At 45.5% G+C, this 16,789-nt stretch overlaps 1 protein-coding gene across 1 annotated transcript in view; it reads left to right on the forward strand.

Annotated features, from left to right (window-relative positions):
* ANTXR1 (ANTXR cell adhesion molecule 1) overlaps positions 1–16,789 on the forward strand; it is a 216,801-nt gene that overhangs the window by 31,182 nt on the left and 168,830 nt on the right. Inside the window, exons 5-8 of the mRNA XM_006119107.4 lie at positions 557–590; positions 5,179–5,258; positions 7,204–7,272; positions 12,885–12,965. Coding sequence (XP_006119169.2) covers positions 557–590; positions 5,179–5,258; positions 7,204–7,272; positions 12,885–12,965 — 264 coding nt within the window. The remainder of the gene's footprint in view (positions 1–556; positions 591–5,178; positions 5,259–7,203; positions 7,273–12,884; positions 12,966–16,789) is intronic.

Raw genomic sequence — 16,789 nt, forward strand, 5'->3', positions numbered from 1 at the left:
AGTCAGTCTGTCTGTGTGTCTCCCTCCACCTCTTGTCTCTTGTCTTATCCTTAGACTGTAAGATCTTTGGAGTCAGGGACCATATTTAGGTGCAAAGCACAAGGGGCCCATGACTGCAACTTTTATGTGCTACTGCAATACACAAGAATATTAAGGGCACACTAAAATAGCCCAGGCTAAGGTGGAGACTCCCAAATTCATTGTAGTGAATTTGACGGTGACATTCTAATGCTATCGCTCCATCTCACCGGCTGGCAAAAGGAACGTTGGTACAAACGGTGGCAGGAGACATGCAGGGTGGGTCCCTGGAACAGAGCCAAAGCAAAGGGAAATGTAAAACTGAAAACATGATTGTAGTGAGATATTTGCATGGGGTGCAGAGCTTAGAGGAACATTGGTTTGAGGATGAATGTCACCTGTGATAAAATGCAGCCTCCAAATTTGGTATCTTTGCTGCCACTTTCCAGATTCTTAGCAGGTCAGTTTGGGTGAGCTAGGAGCCATCCCTAAGTGTTATTTGGTTATCGCTAATGCTGCTGTTTGGGTTTAATTTCAGGCAAGCGAACAGATTTACCATGAAAATGTTCAAGGTAAGAGTGTGTTTTCCTGCTCCCCTTGCTTTGTTGTCTGTGTGGTTGACATCAATCCTGGAGGCTAAACTCACCACCGAACAAGGGTGTGACTGGGGCTGTTTGCAGATTATTCAATACAATTCCCCTTCAATGCAGTCCCCATTCAAGATCAAGAGAGGATTTGGAGTAGATGTCAAACGGAAGACTGAGGGCCAGTTGCACAAAGAGGCAGATAGGTGTTGTGGTGTTTAGTGGTCCCTCAGTGCTTAAGGTACTTGATTCGGTTTGCACGACCACATAGCTGTGCATAACAATAAAACTTCACCGTGCTGCTCTCTGAATTCATCTGGGAGGTTCAGTCCTTACAGGCACAGTCCCCAAACATGAGTGACGCCCGGTGAGATTTTAAAGAGCAGCTAGGTACCTGAGTCCATGTAGTTGCCCCTGTTAAGGAAGCATCTGGGGAATTTCTCCCCTTCATAGAGTCATAGAATCATAGGATTGGAAGAGTCCTCAGGAGGTCATCAAGTCCAGCCCCCTGTCCAAAGCAGGACCAACCCCAACTAAATCAGCCCAGCCAGGGCTTTGTCAAGCCTGGACTTCAAAAACTTCTAGGGATGGAGATTCCACCCCCTCCCTAGGGAACCCATCCCAGTGCTTCACCACCCTGCTAGGGAAATAATTTTTCCTAATATCCAACCTGGACCTCCCCCACTGCAACTTGAGACCATTGCTCCTTGTTCAGCCATCCGTCACCACTGAGAACAGCCTCTCTCCAGCCTCTTTGGAACCTCCTTTCAGGAAGTTGAAGGCTGCTATCAAATCTCCCCTCACTCTTCTCTTCTGCAGACTAAGTAAGCCCAAATCCCTCAGCCTTTCCATGTGCTCCAGCCCTCTAAACATTTTGGTTGCCCTATGCTGGACCCTCTCCAATGAATCCACATCCTTTCTGTAGTGAGGGGCCCAGAACTGGATGCAGTACTCCAGATGTGGCCTCACCAGTGCTGAATAAAGGGGAATAATCACTTCTCTAGATCTGCTGGCAAAGCTCCTCCTAATGCATCCTAATATTCCATTCACTTTGGCTACAAGGGCACACTATTGACTCATATCCAGCTTCTCACCCACTGTAATCCCCAGGTCCTTTTCTGCTGAACTGCTGCTTAGCCAGTCGGTCCCCAGCCTGTAACTATGCTTGGGATTCTTCCATCCCAAGTGCAGGAATCTGCACTTGTCCTTGTTGAACCTCATCAGATTTCGTTTGGCCCAATCCTCTACTTTGTCTAAGTCCCTGCCCTCCAACGTATCTACCTCTCCCCCTAGCTTAGTGTCCTCCGTAAACTTGCTGAGGGTGCAATCCATCCCCGCATCCAGGTCATTAATAAAGACGTTGAACAAAACTGGCCCTAGAATCAATGCTTGGGGCACTCTGCTAGAAATTGACCACCACTTCCCATTGGGCCTGATAATCTAGCCAGCTTTCTATCCACCTTACAGTCCATTTATCCAATCCATACTTCCTTAACTTGCTGGCAAGAATATTGTGGATTCATGTACACACAGGACTCAGGGAGCGCAGAGACACTGCTGAAGTGAAACTTCTCAAGCACCAGTCAGAGCAGCCAGTCAAAAATTCCCAATTATTGTCCACAGATATTTTTGAAACATTTTATTTTCTCCTCTGTCCCCAAATTTCCCTTTCCAATTGTTATTTCCCAATGGAAAACCAAACACTGAAAAATGTTTGTGGTTCAAAGTCATTTTTTCATAGGGGGAAATAATGTTTTGGCAGGCAAAATTTCCACCCACTGTAACATGAGGGAATTCAGAGAAAGGGCTTGTCCCCAGGGTATGTCTGTGCTTTGCGCTGGAGTGGCAAATTCCAGCTTGAGGAGACAAACTTGCGCTAGGTCTGATTGAGTGAATGGAATAATTGTAGAAGCGTAGGACAGCTGTGAGAGGGACTAGGCATCCCAAGTACAATAGGCAGGTTCTCATGCGGCTGGCCCCCACATCACTTGTGTCTCAGTGACTACCCTCTGTTTTTAGCCACTAGCCCAATCAAATGGCATCTCCACCTCAAAGTGAAGATGTACCCCGAGCTGGAGGCACTGGACAGAGGGGGGTAGGTGATACATTTAAACCACACAATTCCGATCAAGAAATGTATTTCTAGCAGTTCCAGTACGGGAGATGTTATGGTCTCAATATTGATCTGGGCAGAAGTGTAGACAGTGCTTCTGGAAACACAAGCTCGTTAGAGGCTGCATAAGACATATGGGTCTAAAGTTACTACAGACAAATTTCATGCAGCTTCGGTAAACAGACCGAATTCTCCAATGCCCTGCACCTCTTTCAGGGCACAGTAAACCTCTGAGCTTGCAGGCGCTTATGCCCCTGCTTCACTTTCTGCACGTGAGAATCCCATTGCCTTCTCTCTTTCTCTCTCAAACACACACACACACCCTGCAGAGCTACAAATGATCACACAAGATGCAAACCAGTGGAGAAGGAGACAATTCTGCCAATGTAGGCCTATGGATTTTGTATTTTCATGAGACCTGGCATTCTGTCTTTGCTGGACTCACTGCGGTGTTGTTGTTTTTCATTAAGTCATTTCTCTTTTATTTGTTGCATGATTGTGTGAAATGAAATTTTTTATTACTCTAGGCAGGGATTTTAACAGAAGACTAAGCAAGTATCCAAATCCCATTAACTTTCAGCAGGAGTTGGGTATTTGATTTCCTGTAGGTGCCTTTGAAATTCACAGCACTCCCATATAACACCCTCAGGCACTTCTACAAGGACATTGTCTGTCCGTTGAGTATAGCTCTTCCTTCATGTTTCTTATTCCCTAAGGTCAGGAATGCTGGCACCGGCCAACCACAGAAATGGAAGGAAAGTTTGTATCGGTTTGCAAAAGAAAACGGACACAAACTGGATAATTCCAACAAAAGATTTTTTTCTTTCCCATTGTCAGCGCCAACCATTAAATGAACGGCTGTTCATAACTACGTGAAAATCCTCCTGATGATTCAGGACATTTTAAAATATTGTTAATTAAGCAGATTTTCACTTTTTCAGACACAAGCCTTGAAATTATTTTTAGCTTTTACTAAAATGAAATATCAATGCTCACATGTAGTGCATGTCTGCAGAGCTACTTTAGATTTAGATCAAGGGTCCGTTGCCCAAAATCCAAATTAATTCCATTCAGTGCTGCTATAAATTTGTACAGGAAAAGGCCCATACAAACATGAGCTACAATCAATATTATAAATGAAAATTATAGTCTTCTTGTTACAACTCCATTGTCAATATATGTGCTTGAAAGGATGAAGATGAACGAATCTTTTTAATAATTTTTCTACCAAAGTCTCATTAGATCCCAATTCAGCCTTAAAAACACAACTATAAGCTGAAAATCTCAGTGGGTTTAGAAAATTATTAGACAGAATGCAAAAAAAAAAAAAAAAAAAGGGGGGGGGAAATAATGGGAAATGCTTTGAACATTTTTTTAAATGGCTCCTGTTCCATCAGTCAAATCTGTTTGATTAGGCCTCATTTGGAGTACTGTGTCCACTTCTGGGCACCACATTTAAATAAAGATGTGGAGAAACTAGAGAGGATCCAGAGAAGAACAACAAAAGTGATTAAAAGTCTGGAGAACATGAGCTATGAGGGAAGAGTGAAAGAACTGGGCTTATTTAGTTTGGAAAGGAGAAGTCTGAGAAGGGACATGATAGCAGTTCTCAAGTATCTAAAAGGGTGTTACAAGCAGGATGGAGAAAAATTGTTCTCCTTGGCCTCTGAGGATAGAACAAGAAGCAATGGGCTTAAATTGCAGCAAGGGAGGTTTAGGTTGGACATTAGGAAAAACTTCCTAATTATTAGGGTGGTTAAACACTGGAATAAATTGCCCAGGGAGGTTGTGGAATCTCCATCACTGGAGATATTTAAGAGCAGGTTAGAGAGACACTTCTCAGTGATGATCTAGCCGTTTCTCAGGCCTGCCATGAGGGCAGGGAACTGGACTTGATGACCTCTCAAGGTTCCTTCCAGTTCTTTTGTATTCTCTGATTGAAATATTTGTTTACTAGGCTGTCAGGGTGCTGTGATTCAGACATCTTTAGGAGGAGCACAATATAAATGACTAGAAGACTGATAGGCTTTATCTACATTGTAGCAATGATTGATGCTCTGAGATCGATTCACTGGCAGTTGATTTAGCAGGTCTAATGATGACCAGTAAATTGACCACAGGTCACTTTCCAGTCAACCTTTTTAGTCTAACCTGGTTGAAAATAGGAAGGGTAGTTGACGGGAGAGTTTCTCCCATTGCCCCCTCAACCTAAGATGCATTGATTCTGGGTATTTTATCCATGTAGCTGGAGCTGTGTAGCTTAGGTTGATGTAGTGTAGAAATAGATACAGCAGACAGGTATTTTGTTAAAAGCGGTTAAAAATTTCCACTGAAACTTGGGACCTTGTCAGTCTAGGGTGTTAAACAGAAATGATGGAGAGCTGGTTTGCTTGCTGTTTGAATGGTTCAGCAGTTTCATCCTGTGAACTTTTTTGGTGAAGGTCATTTGTTTAATTGATTTAGGCTACAGAACTGCCAGTGTCATCATTGCACTGACAGATGGTGAACTTCACGAGGACCTCTTCTTTTATGCTGAGAGAGAGGTAAGAGATTCAGGACTTAGCTATACTGTAATCACAGAGCATCTTTGCTGCTTCTATAGGCAAACCCTAATTGAGGTACCTTGGGTACTGGAGAAAAGAAGATGTAGCAGCAAGGTTTTCAGCATGGGCTGGCTGAGGTTTTGGGTGGGCTTGTACAACCTGTGCCAAAGCCCATGATGTTATATCACTGCAATTGGCATCTGAACTAGCTAGATAAAAGCTATCTTAGATATAGCTTCATGTGCTGCAATCACCCTCTACAACTGGGCTGTGTCTACATTGGCATGATTTTGCGCAAAAACATGCTGCCTGTCTACACTGTCAGGGAGTTCTTCCACAAGAACACTGATGTTCTAATGTGTGAAATCAGTGCTTCTTGCGCAAGAACTATGATGCTCCCGCTCAGGAAAAAGCCCTCTTGTGCAACTGTTCTTGCGCAAGAGGCCAGCGTAGACAGGCAACATGAATTTCTTGCGCAAGAAAGCCCGATGGCTAAAATGGCCATCGGAGCTTTCTTGCTCAAGAGAGCGTCTACACTGGCACGGATGCTTTTGCACAAAAGCACATCTCTTGCGCAAAAGCACGTGCCAGTGTAGACGCTCTCTTGCACAAATACTTTAACGCAAAAACTCTTGCGTTAAAAGTATTTGCGCAAAATCTTGCCAATGTAGACTTAACCCTGCAGTGTATATACAGCCTTGGTCCAGGGTTTCTCTCACTGCTCCAAAACAAGAGATGAGTGCTACAGATGCATGTGTTAGTAGGAATAAACTAACAGAAGCAGTATTTCCGCAAAGCTTTCAGACCACACGAGCTCTGGTAAAGTTAAGAAAAAGCACTTTGCACGCTGATCACTTGTGGAAATATGTCTGTAAGCAGGAACTGCTGAGTACTATTGTGCTCCTTTCGAAAGTTCGGCCGAATTCTTGCTGCTCAGCACTTGAAAATCTGGCCTGAACTCTTTGGAAGAGAGCCACTAATTGAGTAACACAGCTTTGCAAGGGAAGTGATTTCCTAGTGGACTTTGAATACTGGACTACTTATGAATAAACGGCTTTACAAGAAAATTCAAATGAAAAGAGGGTTTTTTTGTGGAAAATTCTCTATCTCCCCTTTTAAAGATCCTTTTATAGCTCTGCTGTAGTGATCGTACTGAAATGCCTCTTGTACAAAGTATAAGGATGTAGCATCATTATCATAGATCCCAGGAGCAGAACCCACAATTTTGTTTCAGGGCTTCCACTGTCCTTGGAAATTACATAAACTCTCAAGGCTGAAATCTCTGTAATTTGTTTTCTATCGCACACATTCCATGGGCAGGTGTGATTAAGTTGGAATGGCTAGAAATTCAGTTTGTTGGCTAAGAGAATGGTAAATGTTGTTTATGTTTGCCACACAAATAAATCGACAAACTCCTGCATCTTCAGGAGAACTGAATATTAGAGTCGAGATCTGCTCTCCAGATCTGAGGTTATGTCTAGACCACGGAGTTTTATTAGAAAAAGGTACGCAAATCGTGCTCCGCAATTTTCATATCTTTTTCCAATTATTTTTTCAGAAGAGGCTTTTCCAAAATTTGGCCAAATTTCACTGAGCCAAATTTCAGAAAAGCCTCCTCTTTTGGAAGAGCCCTTCTTTCTTGTGAAACGAGGAAGACAGGGCTTCTGAAAGAGCGCATCTGCTCTTCCACAAAAAATGTCGGAAGAGCATATGTGTTCCCTGGACACGGCGGAGTTTTTCCGGGATACCTCTGGTATCCCAGAAAAACTCCGTAGACTAGATATAGCCATAGAGAAGAATTTTGACCGTAATTCTATCTCTTATCCTGCCCCCTAGTTCTTGATGACAACAGAACTGTGACATTAAAAATACAATTGCAGATGTACAGAAATCTGCATCTGTCACATGTCCATGTTTATTTTAAAGTTTTGCACTCTGGTTGCAGGCTAATCGATCTCGTGACCTGGGAGCCACCGTCTACTGTGTTGGGGTGAAAGATTTCAATGAAACGCAGGTAAATGATTCCTTCCTTTCATTTGTTTGGAATTTTGCCAAAGGTGGGCTACGTGCTGTCAGTTCACATATAGCAGCTATGAATGGACTTTTCATTTGAGCCAAGCTAGGGCAATGTCAGGTACTGTTCACATGTTAATGTGTAGTCAATTACACAATTAACCAATAAGCCAGGTTTATCGGTTAATCCTATCGACTAAACGCACTCCCCTACCCTTGCTGCCTCTGTATCGGGAGCGGGGGGGGGGGGGGGGGCGGGGGGGAGCCAGCGCACACAGGTAGCCAGCTTGTAAGCCAGCTCTCTGTACATGCCAGCTCCATGGAGGCAGAAGTGTGGGGGTAAGAGAAAAGGCGGGAGCTGGTACACAGGAGAAGTGGCTTTCAAACCAGCTCCCCATGCATATCAGCTCCCACAGAGCAGCCTACCCTCCGCGCTGCTGCCTCTTTTTCAGAGGCAGTGAGGGGGGAGAAGGGAGGTGGGAGTCAGCTCCCCGCGAGCACCGGATCCCGCCTGCCCCCTGTGTGCAAACGTGTAACCACTAAAATTTCTATTGGCTATCTGTTTATGCAAATACCTAACAGTTAACATCCCTATTCACATCCACACGAGACCCAGACCTTCAGTTGGTGTAAATTGGTGTAACTCCATAAAAGTCAATGGAACTATTCCTATTTACACCAGCTGAGGGTCTTTGACTCTCTCTAAGTATTCGAAATCTTTCTAGAGTTCTATTTCCTTTAGGACTTCCCATAGCCTCCCCGCCCCCGTCCAAAACACTCAGCATTCTCCCGGCAATAATAATAGCAAAATCTCACTAATGAAGAAAAAGAAATGTAGCGATAAATGTATCAAACTCCTCTGATCGTGGATTTAGCCACAGATCCAGGCTAAGCTTGTTGGAAGGTACAACAAAGAGCCTGATGGTTTCCAGTGAACCTAGGCCAGGGGTCAGTTATTGTGGGACAGGTGCTGTTTTTGTTGTTTTGATGTAGACAAGAAAAAAGTGTCTGGTTATTGCTGTTTTTAAGTCTGAATCTTTGGCGTCGTATTGACTCTCCTCAGGGCGAGATGACCCGCATGTCACCCACAGTCACCAGCGGGGCCAACAGCCACTGCAAGGTGTGGTGGGCCCAGCGCTACATTCCTGAAAGGGGTGGGGCCTCCGGCAGAAGGGGTGTGGCTGGGGCAGCAAGCCCTGAGTGCCACCTGGATTGCGGTGCACCCCCTTTCCAGCCCTCAGAGCCACACAGAGCACCTGGCGGAGCATTTCAGCAGCAATTTAAAGGGCCACCATTGTAGCAGCAGGAGCAACTTTAGCCTTGGGTCCCTATGAATTGCCAGGTCCTGGGGCAATTGCTTCCTTTTCCCCTCCCCCCCATCAACAGGCCTGCAGGTCCCCAAAGAAACACTTGGCACCAGGGCTGGCCCGAGCCCTTTTGGTGCCGAGCCTGGGTGTGCGGCACTGGCCCCGGGCGCAGGGCACATGCGCAGGCTCACCCATGGGGCGCGGGCCCCCCCCTCGAAGGTGCACGGGCCTGCACCCGGGGCGCACGGCGCATGCGCATGCCAGCCATGGCCACTGGCGCGAAGCCCGAGGCCCACCCTGGGACGCTTGGTGCATGCGCTGGCGTCTAGCCTGGGGCCCGCCCCCGGGGCGCATGGCACATGCGCTGCCCAGCCCGGCCCAGCCAGCGCTGCTGGCACACGTGCCGGGCTGTGCAGGGACCCGCAGCCACGGGGGCAAGGGTGCTGCTGTCCAGCGCCGTGGGGCCGGTGCTGCTGGAGCCGGGCGCGCGGCGCCTGATGGCAGCTGTAAGGGATGCCGTGCGTCCATTACAGCTGCCATCAGGCGCCCCACATGGGTTGGCACCCTGGGCAGCTGCCCGGCTCACCCATGCCTCCGTCCGGCCCTGCTTGGCACTAATCCCTGGGACCCAAACATGCTGAGTACTACAGAGCTCTAAGGACGGAGATAGGCCTGGTCTACAATGAAGAGAGGGATCTGAACTTCTCAATGCGGTTGCGGTTGTGTCTGTGTCCAGGGTTGTGGTTTAGCTCCCATCCCTAATATAAGATGAGGTAAGAAAATAAGAGTATTTGTGGAGGTGGAGAAAAATCCAACTCCCTCTCCATGGTCTTGCCTGGACAGAGGGCTTTTGCAGAAGTGTAATTGTGCTGACACTTCACAGGTTCCCTGGTTTGTAACTGGGTGGGGCTGCAGTGACACATAACACTTTTACACTGCCAAACCCATAATAGGGGTGTGAGCTGTGCATTTAGTATGGGTGCAAAAATCTCCACTATAGACAAGCCCAAGATAACACCCAAGGGAGGAGAGAGGAGCGGCCATTAAGACAGGCACAGCCTGAAGTCATCAAGGCTGTGTCTGCACTGGACCACTTATTCCGGAAAATCAGCCGCTTTTCCGGAATAAGCTGCGAGCTGCCTACACTGGCCCTTGAATTTCCGGAAAAGCAACAACGCTCTACTGTACAAAATCAGCCGCTATTCCGGAAAAACTATTCTGCTCCCACTCGGGCATAAGTCCTTATTCTGGAACACTGTTCCGGAAAAGGGCCAGTGTAGACAGCCCAGTAGTCTTTTCCGGAAAAGGGCGTCTACATTGGCCACAGACGCTTTTCCGGAAAAAGGGCTTTTCCGGAAAAGCAGCCTGCCAATGTAGACGCTCCTTTTCTGGAAAAACTGAAAACGGAATAGTATTCCATTTTAAGCAGTTCTGGAAATTCATGCCAGTGTAGACACAGCCCAAGACTTTGGAGAGATTAAGGCCAGTTTGATGATAAAACCCCACTGTTATTTGAAACCCCAGAAGCATCTAGCAGAAAAACCATAGGGAATGAATTCAGGAACTGTAAACATACCCATTAACTGGAACTGCTCTAGCTTGTCTCTGAGGGGTGGCTGTCTTAGTCTGCATCTCCAAAACAAAGAGGAGTCCTGTGGCTCCTTAGGCTATGTCTGCACTGCGGAGCTATTTCGGGATACCAGAAGTGTCCTGAAATAGCTATCCTATGTCTGCTGAAGCAGCCCGTTTTTTTGAAATAGATGTCGAAATAATGGGCAGCTTATTCTGATGTCCCAGTAACCCTCATTCCACGAGGGTTAAGGGGCATTCCGGAATAGCAAGTTATTTCGAAATTTGGTGCTGAAATAAGCTAATTTAAAATTACCTCAAAATAAGCTCCGTAATTTGCGTAGCACAAATTGTATAGCTTATTTCGAGGTGAGGGTGCAGTGTAGACGCACTCTTAAAGACTAATCATATGTCTACACTAGCCCCATAGTTTGAAGTAGGGAGGCTAATGAGGGCAACCGAAATTGCAAATGAAGCTTCATTAGCATGTTCCCAGGCGGTCGCCATTTTGGAAATTGACTAGCCCGGAATAATTGTCCGCGTCTACATGCGGCAGTGAAACGGGAGTTCGAAGTAAAGCTCTTAATTCAAATTAGCTGTTAAACCTCATTCCAGGAGGAATAACAGCTAATTCAAGTTAGGGCTTTACTTCGAACTCCCGTTTCACTGCCGCGTGTAGACACGGGCAGTTATTCCGGGCTAGTCAATTTCCAAAAATGGAGACTGCACGGGAAATTGACTAGCCCGGAATAACTGTCCGGGAACATGCTAATGAAGCACAGGATATTTAAACCCCGTGCTTCATTTGCAATTTTGGTAGCCCTCATTAGCCTCCCTACTTTGAACTAGGGGGCTAGTGTAGACATACCCTAACAGATTTATTGGAGCATAAGCTTTAGTAGGTAAAAACCACTTGCATGCTTGTATGAATCTGGCGATGTGGCTTTTACCCATGAAAGCTGATGCCCCAATAAATCGGTTAGTCTTTAAGGAACTACGGGACTCCTCGTTATTTTTGCTATATATTGATTTATGATCCCTAAGCAACTTGTAATAGATGGGAGTCAATCGCCTGGGATGTTCCCTTTGGGCACAGACGTGGAGACTGTGTTTGTTTTAAGAGAAATCTGTAAATGGGATCGTCCATGAAATGTATTGAGAGGGACAATGGCGGGGGAAGGGACGGGGAGGGGTGTGAAGCCTGCAGGCTTAGAGATGAGTATGTGGCTCATTCTTTGCCTCCACTTTGGAATGGACGAGGGGAGGCAGAGCCCCGGGCTGGTGGGTGATGCTCCCCTGCTATTCCAGAGAATTATTAAAACAAAAGTCGATGAGGCAGCAATAAAACGTGAGTCTGTTCCAGCTGCTTCATGGAGAGCTCATTTATTCCTGAGCCAAACTCCCCATTCACCTTAACCCTTAGTGCACCAAAGGCAAATAAACTTGTCTTTCATTCCTTCCCCCGCTTAAGGCCTCACCTCTCTCTTCCAGCCAAAGGGGGCCACATGATGCTTATTTGCCTCCTGCTCTTTGTCTCCCCTCCCCCTGATCCACTGCCTCCTGCTGCCTCCCCATTTTCATATTGACGCTGGCTCTGGGATCATTCACCTTGGGCACGTGGCCTCTGCTCTCACCTGCTGTACAAAGCTGGGCAGGAAACAGGTTTCCATCTCAGCCTGGCACGAAAAGAGGACAGCACAATATTTTTCACCCATTGGAAAGAATAATTTAAAAAATTCAGACTGGCCTCAATCCAAATGCTTTGTTTGGACTTTGACTGTTATTTTTGTTTGTTTTTGCTATAAATGAACTTAAATTTGAACCAAAAAGACATGCCAACTCAAAGCACTGAACTTTTTGACTTTGCAAATGTCAGAACATCCTCGTTAGCTAATTAAAAAAAAAATCAAAATTCCTTTGAGATGGGAAATTTGTTCAAACTGGCCCTTTCCCTCAACCGGTTTCAGTTTGCATATGTCAGCATTTGCCAATGAAAGAATGTTCCACAGAAAAAAATTCCCAACCAGCCCCGTTCCCTGGGCCCAGCTACAAGTTGGAGCCAGTCCTGATGGCTGAGGGGGAATCAAGCCTCCCTATAGAAAAGCACAGGCAGATGCGCCTGATTCTGAACACTTAAGCACCCGTTTGCCTGTAAGGAGACTACTCCCATTCTCCGAGCTGTGCTTGTGCTTATGTGCTGTGCTGAATTGGTGCTGTATGACAGCTGGAAGGGAGGCCTCAACTCAGACTGGCCATCACTGTGCTACGTGCAGGCTGGCCAAGAGAAATTTGGGGTCCTGGTACATCATGTTCACTGGGGCTCTACTGCCTCCCATTTTACCCCACTTACAGATTTTTTTTCGGGGGGAGACTGGGCTCAGAGCCTGGATACAGTTGTCCCCTTTCCCCTCCTGTCGTCAGTCCCTGCCCTAAGGAGTTGACATGGTGGGATGGCAGGTGGTGATTCATTTCTAGCAAGAGCCCTGGCCTGTTCCACCTTATAACTTCAGGAAACCTTCTCTGACTCCAAGCACAGGTCCCTTAGAATGAACCAAGCCCAGGGTGTTAACAGCTAGCTAATATCTATTAGCAATCTAAGCTCCATTGAGTATTGAAAGGATTTATTTTGATTTGAAACTGGATGCATGTGAAGAATTCCTTTTAATTTGCTGACAGCTGGCTAATTTATTCTATTGGTTTTTTCTCTGTGTGTGTGGTTTTTTTTCTGTTCTATCAGCTGGCGCGAATCGCTGACAGCAAGGATCATGTCTTTCCCGTGAATGATGGCTTTGAAGCCCTGCAGGGGATCATAGATTCTGTGAGTATTAACCTTGGCTGTATGTGTGGAGACGTGTATGCATGTGTGTGGAAGTCGGGGGAACCTGGCTACCATACTCTACGTGACAGGTCATTGCTATTGTAGTATTTTTTAAGCATTCTCTGCTTTAGTTGGAGGACAAATCTATTTTCACTAATATTGCCACATTAGAAATATCTGGCACTTTCTTATCAGATCTGTCAAAAAATGTGGTGTGGAGGAGGAATCAAGAATTTTTTTCCTGCTTTGCCCCCTTCTGAACCTCCAAAAACAAAGAAATAGAAATTTCAAAAATCAAAACCTTTTGCCTGGCTCTGGTCTCCCCATCCTTTACAAGAATTACCCATTTCTGTGAGTAGGCTGGTATTCCCATTTTACACATGGGGAAACTGAGGCAGTGAGCAACTGAAGTGACCTGTTCAAGGTCACACGGGGGCCAGTGAGTAGAGACTAGGATCCCAGTCTCTTGACATAACCACTGACACACTGGAAAGGTGCTCAGTTCCGCTTTTCCTCCTGCTGCTTATTGTGACCTGTGCTGGCAGCTATTCTTCACTGCTCTGTTTTGGTGCTCTGTGCAGTTCCGCTCTGCACCATGATACTGCATAGAGGTTAGACTTGCGTCTAGACAGGACAAAGCACCTGAAATCATTGTCATTCTCCCACCTTCACTAAGGAAAGCAGAGCATGAAGGTGATGGGAAATAGGAGACAGACACTGCTCGCTTGCCTGAAGTCCTAAAAAGCCACCCAGGGTATGTCTACATTACAGTGTTATTTCAAAATATCTTATTTTGAAATAGTTAATTAGAAATAAGTTATTTCGAAATAACGCATCTACACACAAAATGCATTTCAAAATAGAGTTTTGCTATTTCGAAATAGCGCATCCACACTGAGTGGATGATGAATCGCATTTACGGCTGGCCGGAACCAGGTCCGGCAGCGCATCAGGTCAGGAGTTACTTTGTGTGGTTGCTGCCTGAGGCTATCTGAGGCCTGTGCTTAAAGGAACCCCACCCCCCAGTCAGCCGGTTCTCAGCTTTCCCTGCTTGCTTGCCTACCTCGATGAGGGACAGCAAAGCATTTTGTCTCTGTTGCCCTCACGAGGTGTTCCACGAGGCGTACAGATAGTTTGGATTAGAAGCCTAATCCGAACTATCTAGTCCGTGCCGCGTGTAGTTGCGCGGCACGGGGTTCGCACTAGCCGGCTTTTAAAAATGGCGGCGCCGGCTTTATGCTAATGAAGCCCGGGAAATTCAAATCCCGGGCTTCATTAGCAAGTTCTGTATGCATACATTACCCCCCTAGTTCGAACTAGGGGGGTAGTGTAGACATACCCTAGGAAAGTTATTTAAAATAATGGCTGTTATTTCGAAATAACTTGGCAGTGTAGACATACCCTTAGGTTGTCTTCTCCCCGATGTAGACCTGGCCTAGAGCCGTGTCAGGTAAACTATTTCAGCTAAGCACTACACCTCTCGTGGAGGTGGATTATGAAGTTGGTCTAGTGGGAGAGTCACGTTGCGGGGAGCTACGTTTTGAGGTCGGCACTTACAGAGTGAGGTGTGCGTGAGCTGCCTTACATTAACCTAACTCTCCGATGCAGAGCAGGGCTCAGTCAGGGAACCTCAGTTACTACTGAAGTCAGAGGAGGTGAAGATGCTCAGCAGTGAGTAGGATTGGGCTTCTCACCCACTTTTTAGTCTCTCTCACATTAGCATGAACTAATTGCTTTCTCACTCCTAGTGTCATAGACTCATAGAATCCCAGGGCTGGAAGAGACCTCAGGAGTCATCAAATCCAGCCCCCAGCCCAAAGCGGGACCAATCCCAACTCAATCATCCCAGCCAGGGCTTTGTCAAGCTGGGACTTAAAAACCTCAAGGGACGGAGATTCCACCCCCTCCCTAGGGAACCCATCTCAGTGTCAGATGATCACTGATAAAGCTGCAACTGGAAAAGTCTGTGTAATGGGTAATTTGAGGTTTTTAAGGTGTAAGGAAATAAAGTGAGCTGGACAACAATTCAGTGGAACAAAGTATTTTATGGCTTTTTTTTGTTGCTGTGGTTTCCATGGGAATTTCTGTAGCTCATAACTTGTCAATTTAGAGCAAATGGAGCAAGACCTGGAGTGAAAACCTGAAGCTCAAATTCATCCGCTGCCCAGGACTTCTTTGTGTGGTATGAGGCGTGCTTCAGGCTGTGGAATATAGCACATCATGAAAGAGTTAGGATAAGGATCTCCCGTGTAGCTTGTAATAACCTAACCAGTGTAGTAACACTGCTATGACTTGGACACAGGAACGCACCCAGGTCCTTGCGGTTTATTGCAGCTGAAAACTCAATTCAGAAATGGAAAGAATTGTATCTCAAAAACTTTTTCTGTACAAATTCTGCATGTGAGAAGAAGAAAACAATAAAAAAGAACTAGAGGCAGGATTATAGTGGATTTCATTTAATCTTTAATTTTAGAAGAGAATCCAATCATCTATATTTCGATTGATTGGTATTCTTGCATAATTTATTTCCCCTATTTAACTTAATATCCTGCTTGTTCATTATATTTCACCTTTATACCCACATACAATGTATTGGTCTCTAATCTCTCTTCATATCTCAACTCTTACATTTGTTCTGTCAATGTTGCCACTGAAAGTTTTAACATGGAAAATGAAACTCTCCAACTGCTGTATTTACATAGATAGCTGAGCTCCTATAGGAAAATGGACATTTCCGAAGAACAAATTTTATCCCAGAATCCACTGAGCTCAGTACATGTGCTTCTGAAGACCCAAATTGTTTGACCTTTGCCAATTCTAAGATGTGCCATTATCTTTTCTTGCGGTCATCATGCAAACCCTACTTGCACGTTTGTTGTGTGTGCACCAGCTTGTACACGTCAGAGGAACATGCACACATGAGGAGAGTCAAAGACAGTTAACTAGTTAGCAATACACATGTTCCGAACACGTAAAATGTGGCTTGAAAATTTGGGCCAAGTGTGTATATTGTGCATTATGACAAGTTTAATGTTTATAATTGATTTTCAGCACAATGTGTGGTCAGATCTGACCCTTCTTCCCATAAATCATCTCTGAAGCATGTTGTTGTTGTTGGGCTGTTTTTTTTTATGTGCCAAATGCTAGTGATGCTGGAAAGGAAGTCTCGTATAAATAGAATTAAATTGCTGTTTTGTAATTGGCAACAGACTTTGTTTTGCAATGATTCACCAAAACTTGGTGATCAGTACCTAGACTCAGACTACAGGTCATTCACACTAACACATATACACAGTAGCCCTCTGCTAAACTTCCACATCCTGTTTTCTCACTAAAAAGTCCAAATTCAATAGAAAATGTCCTCTAGCTGCTGGGCCAGAGAAGAGATGGACTTAGGGTCTCCCAGAGTCTCCTGCAGATCTCCCTCCCAACTGAGCTGTTTGTTGGGCTTGATCCTAGTAGGAGGTGACCTATAGGATCAACCTGGTCTTTGGCCTCAGACCCATCACCTGGGAGGCTATGGATTAGTCACAGGTAGTGATATGCTGCCTCTGTTAAAGGGCCATTCTACCCTGTGATACGAGCAAGCCATGGAAACACTGAAGTATCAATCATCCATGAGAGCACATTACACTTAGTATTAATATTTTCAAAGTCCATTAACTAAATAACTCCTGCAAGGTAGGGACACGCTTATTATCAGTGTTCTCTGTAAGCTGTGTGCTCATGTGGCCACCCCACTGATTAACAGAGAACTGACAGGTAGGTTCTGTGTTTCAATGGGTGGTGCACATTTACACATGCCTTTGTGCACATACAATTAT

The sequence above is a fragment of the Pelodiscus sinensis genome, chromosome 28 (assembly GCF_049634645.1).
Source record: "Pelodiscus sinensis isolate JC-2024 chromosome 28, ASM4963464v1, whole genome shotgun sequence".
NCBI lineage: Eukaryota > Metazoa > Chordata > Testudines > Trionychidae > Pelodiscus > Pelodiscus sinensis.